Source organism: Salmo salar, chromosome 23, assembly GCF_965601325.2.
Source record: "Salmo salar chromosome 23, fSalSal1, whole genome shotgun sequence".
In the NCBI taxonomy this organism is placed as follows: domain Eukaryota; kingdom Metazoa; phylum Chordata; class Actinopteri; order Salmoniformes; family Salmonidae; genus Salmo; species Salmo salar.
In genome coordinates, this window is record NC_138313.1 from 43,605,040 (window position 1) to 43,622,381 (window position 17,342).

Below are 17,342 nucleotides of genomic sequence, written 5' to 3' on the forward strand. Positions count from 1 at the left end.
CACTAGCTGCAAGTCTCTCTGGATGGGAGCATCTGCTAAATGACTCACTTGTAATGTAAATGTAGTGCTATGTATATATTTATGTATTTTATTTGTGTTTCCTGTTTAGACCCCAAGAAGAGTAGCCACTGTCTCGGCAGCAGCTTATTGGGGATCCTAATAAATAGTAGATCAAACTTACATTTTCTCTCCTGTGTGAGTGAGCTGGTGACTCTTAAAATTATGCTGGACACTGAAATTCTTCCCACACTGGGAGCAGCGATATGGCTTCTCTCCGTTGAGTGAGTGAGCTGGTGTTTCTTTAAGACACCAGAGGGCGTGTAATTATTCCCACACTGGGAGCAGTGATATGGCTTCTCTCCTGTGAGAGTATGTTAGTGTCTCTTTAAGACACAAGAGGGTGTGTAACTCTTCCCACACTGGGAGCAGCGATGTTGCTTCTGTCCTGCATGAGTACGTTAGTGTCTCTTTAAATACGTGAAATAACAAGGGTGGTGCACTTCCCCCTACTGTCACAGTGAACGCAGTGGGATAGGGCCCAGAAGTTCACAGGTTCTAATCTTTCCTCAAAAAAAGGTAAATTTCTAGCCCACTACGCACCTTTTGAATGTACTTTTATTCCTCAACAAATGTAACAAGCCCATAACTTTATTGGTAAAGTAGAATTTGGAAAGGAGAGCATCTCAGAGTAGTGGTGCTGATCTAGGATCAGGTCCCCTCTCCATGTAATATTATTCATTGTGATTTAAAAAGGCAAACCTGATCATAAAATCAGCACTCCCTATTCTAAGATGTTTCATAGATATCTCTTTGTAAATGCTATGGCTAACACTTACCCTGGGAGGGTAGCAGGTAACTGTTCTAACCAATCTCTGGTTGAATTCCCCTAACAAGTTGAAGTGTTACAAAAAAAATTACAGCTTTATTTTCTGAAAACATATTGAATTTAAAACAATTACACAAACACATTACAATCCATCACAAAGTCAGAACCTTCAATTATTTAAATGAGCGGCTGTAATTTATAACTCCACAACATGTGAATGTTTTTTTATTTTTTTATTTTTTTACATGCCCATTTAGGTTCATTTACAACCATTATCCATCATAAGAGTTGCATCCCTCTGGCCTGTGGTGCCCCCTTTGGGTCCCTCTGTGATCTTCACTTCCTGTTTGAAGTTTTACAGGACCCCTAGGCCTTGGCTGCAGGGGGCTGCTTGGGTGCTGGCTCTGCCATGGTGTCCAGGGTGAAGCTCTGCCTGAGGACCTGCTCTAGCGTGGGTCTGAGGGCACCATAGAGCCTCTGCAGTGCCCGCACATCCTCCAAGGCATTATGCGCCTCGTAGGAGATGCCAACCACTATCCGAACAAGGTTTTCCTGCCGAAAACTCTGGAGTCCACGTCCCTTCAGAATCTCTCGCGCCAACGGGAGCGTGTCCAAGCAACCAGAAACTGCTAACTGGAACTCAGCTTTAAGGTCAAACTCAACAAGCGCTCTAGCTAGCACGGGGCAGTCGAAGCGCCGGGCATTGTGGGCCGCCAGCAGGGGCTTGTGGAAGGAGCGGAGGAAGGAGATGAAGGAGGTGAGGGCCTCCCTGAGGGGGATGGTGTCCACCTGTCGACCATTTAGGAGCAGGGTCTGGGGGTCCCTGACGGTGAACCCTGTGATGCTGGAGGCCTTGTGAGTCATGTTGCAACGAGGAACAGCGTACACGTTGAATGTCCTCTCCCCGCTGATGGCCGACAGCTGGATGATGTCACACATGGATGTGTCTATGGAGGTAGATGGAGATTCCGTCACATTTAAAGGACAGTACCGTTTACCCTTATGCCCTGTTAAACTCTATTCACAGTTGGGTTAAGGTTAGGAGGGGTTAGGGTTATTGGTTAGTAGGTTTAATACTTGCCAGTATTGTGACAAGGCTGGATTCACATGTAAAATATGAACAAAGGTGCTAACTAAAACAATAAAGTGTGCCTCGGCTGTCCCTGTAGGAGAAGACGTTTTGGTTCTGTGTAAAAAAACATTTATGATTAATGTAACACCTGTATTCTAATAGACGTGGAATTTTGACCTGAGGTAAATTGCAGGTAAATGGAACATAATTCCCTTTTTAATGCACTTTTTTCCCCTACACTTATTTCTGACCTTGAACTTAAGCAAGAGGTGATGCTATTCACCCGCTATTGGTTTGGGGTGGAGATCAAATGAATGTCCACAGATACACCGTATTCTGACCTTGACTTCATTACTTCATATTTCCACCACCTTTACACACGATGAATAAAGTCTAGCAACCTGTCTGTTCCAAGTGGAATAATATCTACTTTCCTTTTTTCCCCCAATAGAAATAACACCATTATCCATGCACTGTAATTTACTATTGATAAGAGCTAGGTAAATGATTAAACCGTTTGGATAAGGGCATTGTAAATATAGCCTTATGATCGCTGGAGACAAATGTGAAACCAGTCATATGGCAGCAAACAGAAGCATATCAACATATCACCTTTTCCACAGTGACGTTTATGAAACAAAAATATAAACAACGATTTTACTGATTTACAGTTCATAAGGAAATCGATCCATTGAAATACATTCATTAGGTCATGGAAGAACTGGGACATTTTCAGCTTCCAGGAATTATGTACAGATCCTTGCAACACTTTACATGTTGCATTCATACTTTGGTTCAGTATAATTGTCTGGACTTTTCACAGTATTTATTTTCTCCAATTTGTATCATGCTAAATATTAGCCACTATACACACAGTACATTTATAACTGTCTCTTTAGTGTTCGTTTCCTTACATTTATAACTGACGACTGTACAGGACCGTTATCCTCACCGTTCCATGGTTAGGGAGGAATTAGTATTATTTGGGTAGATTTATAGGACTACTGTTCAACCCCTATTGTACACTTTTCTCACCTTCCAATATTTCAAGAGTTGAACAATTGAATATGGCAACTTTCAGGATGAATCAAAACACTATTTTTGATTCACCATTATATTTTGTTCGTAAAAACTTTCCAATTTTTTATTTATTTGTATTGTTCATGAATACTGTCCGAACCCTAAATACAAGATCAGAGTATTTTTTTAATCTACCAATTGGTGCTGTCAAGAAGAAGAATATGCATGTCTTTACGTGGCTTTCTTTAATCCAGGCTGTATCACAACCAGCCGTGATAGGGAGTCCCATAGGGCGGCGCACAATTGGCTCAGCATCGTCCGGGTTTGGCCGAGGTAGGCCGTCATTGTAAATAAGAATGTGTTCTTAAATGACTTGCCTAGCTAAATAAAGGTAAAATAAATGAAAAAAATCATTAAAAATGTATCCCTAATATTCGGAACCATTCCATATATTATAGTATATGAGTCTGTCGATACAAATTCTAATTAAAGGTACACCAAAGTTAAAGGGATGGCTCTAGATAAATAAACCCTACTGAATAAAAACTCCACATGAAAATCTGATGGCCAGCAAGTGGGAGGGTTGTCAGTGGTTGAATTACATTTATTCAGCGAACGCAAGGGAACCACGCCTGAAACCCCGTTACGCACCTACATAAGTTAAGTCTGAATACGAGCTACTGAGAAGTGCATAGGAAAGGCGTACATTTTCTAAATCTAAATCGGGCCCATAGTGTGCAGTTCATAATAATACCTTATCATAATACCAGCACAGGCTCATGTGTCGTGTTGCTCTATTTCCAATGGCTTGTTAAGGCTACGTTGATTTTTGCTATTGTGAATGGCTCATAAATAATATGGTTTATTGATGATAAATATGAGAACATAGCTATCCTGGACCATCAGGTGAGCCAGTAGATATTGCACAACATCAGGAACTCGTTTTCACACATCACTTTCGTTAATAGAGAAAGCAGGGATCAAATTGTCACTCTATTATTAACATCCACGCACATCTTTGTCACAAATATGCTTTAAAAGTAGTCCAAAGAAAGTTCCTGAATTGTAATGTATACAGGGTTTCTTAGCTCTAACATTTACAATACTTTGTGTGTATAGTCTACTACTAAAAGGGGAAATGCAACAACAACAAAGCAGTTATTACCAGTGGTTTAAAGTACTTAAATTAAAAACACTTTAAAGTACTAAGTTGTCTTTTAGGCTATCTGCACTTTACTTTACTATTTATATATTTTTTACAACTTTTACTCCACTACATTCCTAAATAAAATAATGTACTTTTTACTCCATACAATTTCCCTGACACCCAAAAGTACTCAGCAGGACTGAAAAATGGTCCAATTCACACACTTATCTAGAAAACATCCCTTGTCATCTCTACTGCCTCTGATCTGACCGACTCACTAAACACAAATGCTTTATTTGTAAATTATGTCTGAGTGTTGGAGTGTGTCCCTGGCGATCCTTAAAAAAAAAAAAATATTAAATCACGGAAATTGTACCGTCTGGTTTGCTGAAGGAATTTTTTATTAATTCTACTTTTACTTTTGATACTTAACTATACATTTAGCAATTACATTTACCTTTGATACTTAAGTATACTGTATTTAAAACCCAAATACTTTAAAGACTTTTACTCAAGTAGTATTTTACTGAGCGACTTTAATTTTAATCGTGGATTATTAAAGTATCTTTACTTTTACTCAAGTATGACAATTGGGTACTTTTCCCACCACTGGTTATTACCCTCAGACTACTGTAAGTCTACTACATCAATTTTTATTATAGCGGCTTTTAACATAAAACAGTAAAGCACTCTATCAACCTAACAATATTAAAAACAAGGGTATATATTTTGTACAATACCTAATCCGGTAGTCTCCAAATCAAAGAATACTATGGTATCACCAGACACTGCTCCCATACCCTGGATAAGCAAAGTACAGTTAGTCAAATCAGTACCATTAATCAATGTATGATATCTTCATTATGAATGAATGACTTGACTTTGTGTTTAAAATAATAGCAATACTCTCCGAAACCGTTTTTTAAACAATCGTTTGTCAATGATATAAAATCAACAACTGAGCAATGGAATATGATCTTACCAAAGAGGACTGCATAACGACGTCGAAGCTGTCAAAATCCTAAATAGTCTCTCAAATCATCCTGTCTGCCGTCAAATGAAGTACCCTTTTATATTATAGTGACTCGTAAATAATAGTTTATTCAGGTGGCCCATAAGGGATGGGCCACAAGGGATGGGCCGGTGGTAAGAGCGAATCGATACTTATATAAAGTTACTTTCGTTTCAGGCATTGCTTACTCAACATTAAACAATTTAAAAGAAATGTGTTTCGTTACTGAATCATCGTGACATTGGTATAGAAAAGGGCTAGAGGGAAGTGAAGAATAACAACCGTAGTCAGATGACTATTTTCAGAAGGATTTCGTCAACACAACGAACAAATGTAGAATATTCCACACACCGTTCGCCTGGTTTCATTCTTTCGGCTGGAGTGACTCTTGATCAGACCCGTCATTCTGGGCCGTTTTTGTATTTTTTGGGGGTGGGTTGCCTGTTTTGCTTGTTATTTTGGCATTAATACTTGTCACATTTTGCAAATGTAACCGATGTGAAATGGCTAGTTAGTGAGACTTGAAGTAGGGTTTCCCCCTTGCATCGCAAGGGCCGCGGCTTTTGTGGCGCGATGGGTAACGATGCTTCGTGGGTGTCAGTTGTTCATGTGTGCAAGGGTCCCTGGTTCGAGCCCGGGTTGGGGCGAAGAGAGGGACGGAACCTACACTGTTACACAAACAAACAATGTAAAATATATCATTGAATTAATAAAGCCGCATACACACATGGTCTCTCTTTGGTTTTCTTGAGGAAGGCAGCTCCAACATGCAGGTGTTTCAGCCTAGATCAGTGATTTCTGTTGGGGGAGCCAGAAATAAATAGGAGCATTGCGCTGTGATTGGCTCAGTGTTCTGTCACTCATGGGGACACTATGTCATCACGAATTTAGGTCCTCAGTAAGGGTAGACATCTAGAATTGCAGCCCTTGTGTCCTGCCATAGTTTGTGGTCCAAACATTTAAAAGACACAACCTCGTCCACTTACCCTCGCTTTATGCCCTTGGGGAAATGCCCATTGCCATCTTGGTGGGTGGCCCAAATAATTAGCAAAGCAAGGGAAGTTTGCAGCCCCTCAGCCCTCGTTTTTAGTCGGCTTTGAGAGTGTACAATTATGTTCACTCTGGGGCCTGAAACTCCACATAACTGTATTCGATTGTACATCCGCTAAGAAAAGTCAGCGAAAACTTAAAAACAACATCAATGGAGAAGTCAACATATAAGTGGAAGTAAAAACGAATGCAAATAAGTTAGAAATGTTGCTACTACATAAAAAGTAAATATGTTTTTGTTTGGTTATCTTTTGGAAAACATTTTCTTTCTTCAGAAGATCCAGCTAGGCAGGCTAACGCTAGTTAGCTAATTCATTTGCTAGCTGTCATACAGTAGATGTATATTCATAATTATATAATTAATATAAGTAGAAATGCACTCATAATTGACTGTAGTGCATATAAATCACCCGCAAGCTACCGTCGGCTGAAAATACAATCATCGTGGGATAAGCGAGTGACGAATTTCCGGCCAAGGGTGGTCCATTTAAAAATCATTCCTTCCTCCCTCACCCGTTGCCCTGTAAGTGTATACTCGTCAGACGTCATGGCACATCATCAGAAGTATCCACTTAATTTGAGGGCTGAGGGGATAGGGTGTGTCTTTTAAGTGTTTGGACAACACCCATCGAGTTATATTACAAGGGGAACTTCCAAGGTAAAAATGCAGGGTCGTGTTCACTAGGGCACACCACTAGCAAAAAAAACACCTGTGGGAAGTTCAGATAGTGCCTCCATGTTTTTTTGAGCCAAGAAGGCTCAAGGTCATTGGCCACAGATAAAATGACATCCAATCACGTTATATGTACAACTCATCCAGAACGCCGCAGCCCGTCTGGTGTTCAACCTTCCCAAGTTCTCTCACGTCACCCCGCTCCTCCGCACACTCCACTGGCTTCCAGTTGAAGCTCGCATCTGCTACAAGACCATGGTGCTTGCTTACGGAGCTGTGAGGGGAACGGCACCTCCGTACCTTCAGGCTCTGATCAGGCCCTACTCCCAAACAAGGGCACTGCGTTCATCCACCTCTGGCCTGCTGGCCCCCTACCTCTGCGGAAGCACAGTTCCCGCTCAGCCCAGTCAAAACGGTTCGCTGCTCTGGCACCCCAATGGTGGAACAAGCTCCCTCGGAGTCAATCACCACCTTCCGTATACATCTGAAACCCCACCTCTTCAAGGAATACCTGGGATAGGATAAAGTAATCCTTCTAACCCCCCCCCCCAAAAAAAAGATATAGATGTACTATTGTAAAGTGGTTGTTCCACTGGATATCATAAGGTGAATGCACCAATTTGTAAGTCGCTCTGGATAAGAGCGTCTGCTAAATGACGTAAATGTAAATGTAAAATCTACTGGTAAATCCTTTTTAATCCTTGTCATATGAAAATAAATTATAGATAAAAGGTATCGGTGCTCTTTGACCATTGGACATAAAGATTATACAAGTTGGAAATCGCAAATTCCACAATGAGTCGTTTGGAAGGAATCAGTCACTAACTGCAAGCAGTGCAAAGCAACCAGTTGCCTACTATTCAATGGAGTGTTTGCATGTAGGTAAACAACAGCTGGTGCACGATATCTAAGGAAGTCTCAAGGTTTTGCTCGCCTGAGGTAGAGTATCTCATGTATCTCATGATAAGCTGTAGACCACACTATCTACCAAGAGAGTTTTCATCTGTATTTTTCGTAGCTGTCTACATACCACCACAGACCGATGCTGGCACAAAAACCGCACTCAGTGAGCAGTATACTGCCATAAGCAAACAGGAAAACTCTCATCCAGAGGTGGCGCTCCTAGTGGCCGGGGACTTTAATGCAGGAAACTTAAACATGTTAAACATGCAACCAGAGGGAAAAAAATTCTAGACCACCTTTACTCCACACACAGAGATGTGTACAAAGCGCTCCCATGCCCTCCATTTGGCAAATCTGACCATAATTCTATCCTCCTGATTCCTGCTTACAAGCAAAAATTAAGGCAGGAAGCACCAGTGACTCAGTCTATAAAAAAGTGGTCAGATGAAGCAGATGCTAAACTACAGGACTGTTTTGCTAGCACAGACTGGAATATGTTCCGGGATTCCTCCGATGGCATTGAGGAGTACACCACATCAGTCACTGGCTTCATCAATAAGTGCATGGATGACGTCTGTCCCCACAGTGACCGTACGTACATACCCCAACCAGAAGCCATGGATTACAGGCAGCATCCGCACTGAGCTAAAGGCTAGAGCTGCCGCTTTCAAGGAGCGGGACTCTAACCCGGAAGCTTATAAGAAATCCCTGCTATGCCCTCCGACGAACCATCAAACAGGCAAAGCATCAATACATTACTAGGATCGAATCTTACTACACCGGCTCTGAAGCTTGTCAGATGTGGAAGGGCTTGCAAACCATTACAGAATACAAGGGGAATCACAGCCGAGAGCTGCCCAGTGACACGAGCCTACCAGACGAGCTAAACTAATTTCTAAGCTCGCTTTGATGCAAGTAACAATGAAACATGCATGAGAGCACCAGCTGTTCCAGAAGAGTGTGTGATCACGCTCTCCGCAGCCGATGATAGTAAGAATATTAAACAGGTCAACATTCACAAGGCCGCCGGGCCAGACGGATTACCAGGACGTGTACTGCGAGCATGCGCTGACCAACTGGCAAATGTCTTCAATGGCGTTTTCAACCTCTCCCTGTCCGAGTCTGTAATACCAACATGTTTTAAGCAGACCACCACAGTCCCTGTGCCCAAGAACACTAAGGTAACCTGCCTAAATGACTACCGACCCGTAGCACTCACGTCTGTAGCAGGGGCGAAAATCTGATATCAACTTTGGAGGGGACAATTACATGAAATTTTCTCAAGAGCAATTCCTGAGGGGGACACCAAAAGTAGTGCTGTAACACATAGCCTACATTGTAATATGGTAAATGTATATTGAGGAACCAAAGAAATAAGGTGTTTGCCGTACTCCTAACTACCGGTACCCAAAACTACACAACTAATCACAACAGCAATACCATTGCCTTTAACAAATCTTAGTTCAGTCACCAGTTTAAGTTGAGAGTGGGGGTATCCATGGCATTTTCCAATTATGTTCCTATTTTACAAGTCAAAAAAATTGAGAACCTTTCATAATGTTGCCAAACAAAGACTCAACAAACTTACCTGAGACTCCCTGTCTCTGCCAGTCTGTCCCTGCATATCTGTCCCCAACTCTGCTGTCTGTGTGCCATCTGTTGCCTGCTCTGCCTAATGACATCATTGTGAAACATTTCCATTAGAATTTCATTTCTTTCTTATGAACATTTTATCAACTAGTCTTTGAGATATTAGGCTACTAGGGTTCTTACTATGCGTTTTGGTGTATTGAAAAATACTCTGATGTCCGTCTTTTATTTTTCTGCCATTTTTCTACCTGGCTGGCTGGCTGGCTGGCTACACACACACACAGTGTGTAGGTTATTTACAGTAGGAGATGGGCTTCTATCATCTTCTATCATTCTATTTGGGCTTCGATCTAAAAGGTAGCTAGCAAATGTGAAACGGATTAAAATGACAAGAGTTGACAGCTGTATGAGTTCACCATTTACACAACATATGCTGCAACCTTTTGTAATTTTAATAGTTTGTTTCATATTGGCTGGCTTCCAACAATAGCTGAATTTGCAAAGCTAGCGAGCACCAATTCAGTTTCAGTGGTGTTTGCTATAATCTTTGCTACCCGGGTTAAATAAAGGTGAAATAAAATAAATAAATAAAAGTTCCCTTGCGACAATTTAGCTTTTGCAACGAGACCATTAAATATATTTAAGACAATGGTAGAGAGAGAGTGTCAGTTCTGGCTTCAGTTTGGACTTCAGTTTATCACTAACCTTATCACAGGGACTTTGAAGCACTAACTTAGATCATCTGCATGCTCATCTTGGAATAAATTGACGATAGCAAAGATTCCATCTTTGACGACGCCACATAAATGGAATAGGTACTAGCTAGCTTAATAGTTAATATTTGCGCGCTAGCTCTGCATATTCACCTAGTGTGTGTGCGCGATTGACTAGATTAACCTCACGTCAGTTACGTTCATTGAGTGCCTTTCAGACAGATACGACCCCTCTGTTACCTTGCCAACTAAGGAACTGGCAGTGGATCAAACCATTGTGAGGCAAAGGGTGGGGGGGTCGCAATCTTTTGAAACTTAAAAACGCGCTATTAAGTGTCTATAATCAGCACAATTGCTTTCATTGCGTATTATTAATATTATTTAAATTACATAGTTATGTTTCAGTGATATATTGGGGGGGACAAATCATATTTTTCCCAGGATGGGGGGGTCGTGTCCCCCCCGTCCCCCCCGGGATTTCCGCCCCTGGTCTGTAGCCATGAAATGCTTTGAAAGGCTGGTCATGGCTCACATCAACACCATTATCCCAGAAACTCTAGACCCACTCCTATTTGCATACCGCACCAACAGATCCACAGATGATGCAATCTCTATTGCACTCCACACTGCCCTTTCACACCTAGACAAAAAGGAACACCTATGTGAGAATGCAATTAATTGAATACAGCTCAGTGTACAACACCATAGTGCCCTCAAAGCTCATCACTAAGCTAAGGACCCTGGGTCTAAACACCTCCCTCTGCAACTGGATCCTGGACTTCCTGATGGGCCGCCCCCAGGTGGTAAGGGTAGGTAACAACACATCCGTCACGCTGATCCTCAACACGGAGCCCCTCAGGGGTGCGTACTCAGTCCCCTCCTGTACTCCCTGTTCACTCATGACTGCACGGCAATTCACGACTCCAACACCAGCATAAGTTTGCTGATGACACAACACCGACAACGATAAGACAGCCTATAGGGAGGAGGTCAGAGACCTGACCGTGTGGTGCAAGGACAACAACGTCTCCCTCAACGTGATCAAGACAAAGATGATTGTGGACTAGAGGAAAAGGAGGACTGAGCACGGCCCCATTCTCATTGACGGGGCTGTAGTGGAGCAGATTGAGAGCTTCAAGTACCTTAGCGTCCACATCACCAACAAACTAACATGGTCCAAGCACACCAAGACAGTCATGAAGAGGGCACGACAAAACCTATTCCCCCTCAGGAGACTGAAAAGATTTGCCATGGGTCCTCAGATCATCAAAAGGTTCTACAGCTGCACCATCGAGAGCATCCTGACAGGTTGCATCATTGCCTGGTACGTCAACTGCTCAGCCTCCGACCGCAAGTCACTACAGAGGGTAGTGCGTACGGCCCAGTACATCACCGGGGCCAAGCTTCCTGCCATCCTGGACCTCTATACCAGGCAGTGTCAGAGAAAGGCCCTAAAAATTGACAAAGACTCCAGCCACCCTAGTCATAGACTGTTCTCTCTGCTACAGTACCGCACAGCAAGCTGTACCGGAGCGCCAAGTCTAGGTCCAAGAGGCTTCTAAACAGCTTCTACCCCCAAGCCATAAGACTCCTGAACAGCTAATCAAATGGTTACCCAGACTATTTGCATTGCCCCCCCCCCCCCCCCCCGCTGCTACTCTCTGTTATTATCAATGCATTGTCACTTTAATAACCCCACCTACATGTACATATTACATCAATAACCTTCGACACTGGAGCCCTCACACATTGACTCTGTACCGGTACCCCCTGTATATAGCCCCGCTATTGTTATTTACTGCTGCTCTTCAATTATTAGTTATTCTTATCTCTTAGTTTTTTTAAGGAATTTTCTCAAAACTGCATTGTTGGTTAAGGGCTTGTATGTAAGCATTTCACTGTAAGGTCTACCTACACCTGTTGTATTCGGCGCATGTGACAAATACAATTTGATTTGATGTTTAAGCGAGCACATCACAAGGTGAGTCCACAAATGTATTGTATGCTGCTGCATAAATTATGTAATATGCCAGGGAGATATGTATACTGTAGCTAAGAAAGTAATACTAAGTGTATGTTGTGTAGTAAGCTGTTAGTGGCCCATGTGCCTGACCCTAATAATTTAGTCTATTTTCACCTCTTAATTTCACTTAATGTTACTGTTCTGACTCTGTGGTGCTACACATGGAGCCTATAAACAGTTTTTTAAGAAATGTCATCATCTAATATTGTAAGAGGTGTCATTGTCTGCTTATATGCCCCCTTTATTTATTCTATGGTTCTGACTTGGTGTACAGGGGAAATACTGTAAGAGCAGCCCATGTTTGTCAGGACTCCTACTGAAGGTGGCTCCCCCTCCTGCTCGGGTGGCGCTCGGCGGTCGTTTTCACCGGCCTACTAGCTGCCACTGATTCTCTTTTTGTTTTCCCCCTTTTCGTTATTAGGTGCACCTGTTCTTAGTTGGGCTGATTAGCGGGCTTTATTAGCCAGTAGGCCCGCCTGGTCTTTGTGCGGGATTATCTTAATTGTATGCTGTGCGTGGTTACACATTTTTCATTGGTGCGTATGTTTGCGCAAGCTGTGTTTTGTCCCTTGTGTTTGGGGCACTTTGGTTTGTTGTGCGCTGTTTGGGTTGGCTTGTTGTTTGGTCAGTGTGCCTATTAAAGCCATTACCCTGAATCGCTGTTTTCCTGCACTTGATTCCTCGTCAGCAAACAACCACGCCTTACAATGTTCTGCATTCTGTCGCTGTACATTTCAAAAGTGCTGAACACAGTTTTACTGACTACGTCCGTCGTCGCTCGCTCATTGTCTTAATCGAAGTTACGGAATGCCTCTTATCCACTCATTGTTCCCTTATGCCATAGTTTGTACATCTCAATTGTCATTAGAAACCACATTTGTTTAAGCAAGTCAGCCATATCAGCTATGTTTTTCTTTAAAGGCAGTAAACAAGGCTGAATGAATTGTTTTGCTGCCAGACAAGGCTCAGCTGTTAGCCGTGGTAAGGATTCACTCCATGGTGCTGAAAAGAAAGCTCTGCTGTTGGGACAGCTTTATGTAGGCCCTAACAGTTTGTGGGCACCGCTTGTCGCCATTATAGTGCAATTAATGTGTTGTTTTGTAGTGTCTTTGCTGGTATGCATCTAAGCATTTTTTGGGGAGTTTGCCCCACCAAGATTTACAAGCTAAAATCGCCACTGCTCGTGATGGATGTTTTTACCATACAAAGAAAGCACAGTAGTCTATATCCAAATTATAGACTTTCATGTGACAACGAATCATAATACTTGTCCGATATATTCAACCATATTAATGCGATTTTAATAATTGAGTGACTTGGAAAATGTAACTAAATAATTTTGCAGGCCAACAGTTTGGCTTTCTTTAATAAGCCTATTGATTTTTGTTTTAACAATCATAGACATATACAGTACCAGTCAAAGTTTTGGACAAACCTACTCATTCAAGGGTTTTTCTTTATTTTGACTATTTTATACATTGTAGAATAATAGTGAAGACATCAAAACTATGAAATAACACATATGGAATCATGTAGTAACCAAAAAAGTGTTAAACAAATCAAAATATATTTGAGATTCTTCAAAGTAGCCACCCTTTTCCTTGATGACAGCATTGTACACTCTTGGTATTCTCTCAACCAGCTTCATGAGGTAGTCACCTGGAATGCATTTCAATTAACAGGTGTGCCTTGTTAAAAGTTAATTTGTGGAATTTCTTTATTTCTTAATGCTTTTGAGCCAATCAGTTGTATTGTGACAAGGTAGGGGTGGTATACTAAATATAGTCCTATTTGGTAAAAGACCAAGTCCATATTATGGCAAGAACAGCTCAATTAAGCAAAGAGAAACGACAGTCCATCATTACTTTAAGACATGAAGGTCAGTCAATCGGGAACATTTCTAGAACTTTTAACATTTCTTCAAGAGCAGTTGCAAAAACCATCAAGCGCTCTGATGAAACTGGCTCTCGTGAGGACCGCCACAGGAAAGGAAGACCCAGAGTTACCTCTGCTGCAGAGGATACGGTTATTAGAGTTAACTGCACCTCAGATTGCAGCCCAAATAAATGCTTCACAGAGTTCAAGTAACAGACACATCTCAACATCAACTGTTCAGAGGAGACTGCGTGAGTCAGGCCTTCATGGTAAAATTGCTGCAAAGAAACCACTACTAAAGGACACCAATAGGAAGAGACTTGCTTGGGCCAAGAAACACGAGCAATGGACATTAGACCGGTGGAAATCTGTTCTTTGGTCTGATGAGTCCAAATTTGCAATTTTTGGTTCCAATCGCCATGTCTTTGTGAGATGCAGAGTAGGTGAACGGATGATCTCTGCATGTGTAGTTCCCGACATGAAGCATGGAGGAAGAGATGTGATGGTACTTTGCTGGTGACACTGTCAGTGATTTATTTAAAATTCAAGGCACACTTAACCAGCATGGCTACCACAGCATTCTGCAAAGATAAGCCATCCCATCTGGTTTGCGCTTAGTGGGACTATCATTTGTTTTTCAACAGGACAATGACCCAAAACAGACCTCCAGGCTGTGTAAGGGCTATTTGTCCAAGGAGAGTGGATTGAGTGCTGCATCAGATGACCTGGCCTCCACAATCACCCGACCTCAACCCAATTGAGATCATTTGGGATGAATTGGCCCGCAGAGTGAAGGAAAAGCAGCCAACAAGTGCTCAGCATATGTGGGAACTTCTTCAAGACTGTTGGAAAAGCATTCCAGGTGAAGCTGGTTGAGAGAATGCCAAGCGTGTGCAAAGCTGTCATCAAGGCAAAGGGTGGATATTTTGAAGAATCTCAAAATGTAAATATATATTGATTTGAACACATTTTTGATTACTAGATGATTCCATATGTGTTATTTCATAGTTTTGATGTCTTCACTATTATTATACAATGTAGAAAATAGTAAAAAATTAAGAAAAACCCTTGAATGAGTAGGTGTGTCCAAACTTTTGACTGGTACTGTTTTTGTATCTTGAAAATGAAGAATAAATGTTACAATAACTCCTCCACAAAAAAGAGACAATTGCTCAAGTCTTTTTTTTTGCCTGTAAAAAAAACTGAACATGATTAATATTATATAAGGAGTCATACACAGGATAATATATCATTTTTATAACAGGCATTTACACAATGTACACTCAAGCATGATCATAAATACAACATACATACGGTATATAAAAAGAACACAAGAAGACAACAACAACAAAAAAGCAGAGAACTGCCTTCCAGTGATAGGTACATTCACTTTAGCAGGACACCATTGGCCAAAGTTAGCCTTATAGGGTGTACAAATACCATCTTAGTTTAGCTTGTTGTTGTTGTTGACCAGTAGAAATAGTTATTTTTCTCCCACACTGCTCAAAAACCCACAGTACACCTGTCTCAAACTGAACTTCCGAGTGCTGTTTCTGACAACCAGGGTGGTATTCATTAGGGCACACCATAGCAAAATGCTTTGCAACATAGAAACGAAAACAAGCAGTTGGTAGTCAATTCCGATAGTCCCTGTCTGTTTCAGGATGTTTTCTTCAGTTTGATGCCTAATGCATATGACTCCGGTTTGGTTGTGACTAGTTGTGACTGGTTGTGACTGGTTGAGGTTCCCGCTCCCTAAAACACCACTATGATTTGGAATTTCCGTCGCTCCACCCTAATAGTAGACCACAAGCAGCAAGTCCTGTCTACCCGTTTCGGACAGAGTGGGAAATCCGGATGTTACAGTTTAAGAAGAGGCAAGCTTGTGACAAACACATAGGCAAACCACATTCCCTATTCATTATGATGACTATTCTGCAATCAAGTCCTACCCCTTGCCCATGACAAGACCGTGATTGTGTTGTTTCAAATACGTGCTTGTTGTAAAGCATGGGATGGCAAGTACAGTACAGTAACGGCAAGATATTAGAAGACTAATTTAACCCCAGGTTAATCACTGGTGAGAAGAGACAGACAGACAGACAGACAGACTCTCTATAAGACACACAGGATATTGCACGTTATAGAGAGTGACAGAGATATAGAAGTATTTTTCAGAGTACCAGAGATAGTCGTCTGTCTGTTTAATCACACAAGATGGTTGAAACTGATGGCCTTTTTTATGAGGTGTTTAAATACACATTGAGCTCAAGAGTAAATGTATGGAAAGGTTCATTCATATTTGAACCAATGTAAACACCTAGGAAGGAAGAGTCAGAGGTGAAGGATTTGGCTGGCACAAAGGATGTATGGGACACATACAGTGCATTCGGAAAGTATTCAGACCCCTTGACTTTTTCGACATTTTGTTACGTTACAGCCTTATTCTAAAATTGATTAAATCGTTTTTTCCCTTCATTAATCTACATACAATACCTCATAATGACAAAGCAAAAACATGTTTTAAGAACATTTTGCAAATGTATACAGAATAAACAACGAAAATATCACATTTAAATATTCAGACCCTTTACTCATTACTTTGTTGAAGCACCTTTGGCAGCGATTACAGCCTCAAGTCTTCTTGGGTAGGACACTACAAGCTTGACACACCTGTATTTGGAGAGTTTCTCCATTCTTCTCTGCAGATCCTCTTAAGCTCTGTCAGGTTGGATGGGGAGCGTCGCTGCACAGGTATTTTCAGGTCTCTTTAGAGATGTTCGATTGGGTTCAAGTCCAGGCTCTAGCTGGGCCACTAAAGGACATTCAGAGACTTGTCCCGAAGCTACTCCTGCGTTGTCTTGGCTGTGTGCTTAGGGATGTTGTCCTGTTGGAAGGTGAACCTTCGCCCCAGTCTGAGGTCCTGAGTGCTCTGGAGCAGGTTTTCATCAAGGATCTCTCTGCGCTTTTCTCCGTTCATCTTTCCCTCGATCCTGACTAGTCTCCCAGTCCCTGCCGCTGAAAAACATCCCCACAGCATGATGCTGCCACCACCATACTTCACAGTAGGGATGGTGCCAGGTTTCCTCCAGATGTGACGCTTGGCATTCAGGCCAAAGAGTTCAATCTTGGTTTCATCAGACCAGAGAATCTTGTTTCTAATGGTCTGAGAGTCCTTTAGGTGTCTTTTGGCAAAATTCAAACGGGAGATGTGCCTTTTACTGAGGAGTGGCTTTCGTTTGGCCACTACCATAAAGGTCTGATTAGTGGAGTGCTGCAGAGATGGTTGTCATTCTGGAAGGTTCTCCCATTTCCACAGAGGAACTCTAGATCACTGTCAGAGAGACCATCAGGTTCTTGGTCACCTCCCTGACCAAAGCCCTTCTACCCCAATTGCGCAGTTTGGCCGGGCGACAAGCTCTAGGAAGAGTCTTGGTT

General features: G+C 41.9%; 1 protein-coding gene across 1 annotated transcript; it reads right to left on the reverse strand.

Annotated features, from left to right (window-relative positions):
- Positions 1 to 900: 900 nt before the first annotated feature.
- Positions 901 to 5,449, reverse strand: LOC106591310 (protein PML). Its single transcript, XM_014182522.3, has 3 exons — positions 5,048 to 5,449; positions 4,806 to 4,866; positions 901 to 1,773 (listed from the first exon to the last, which is right to left on the reverse strand). The coding sequence occupies exons 1-3, from the start codon at positions 5,060 to 5,062 to the stop codon at positions 1,193 to 1,195; spliced, it is 657 nt and encodes a 218-aa protein (XP_014037997.1). The 5' UTR covers positions 5,063 to 5,449; the 3' UTR covers positions 901 to 1,192.
- Between the last annotated feature and the right edge of the window lie 11,893 nt (positions 5,450 to 17,342).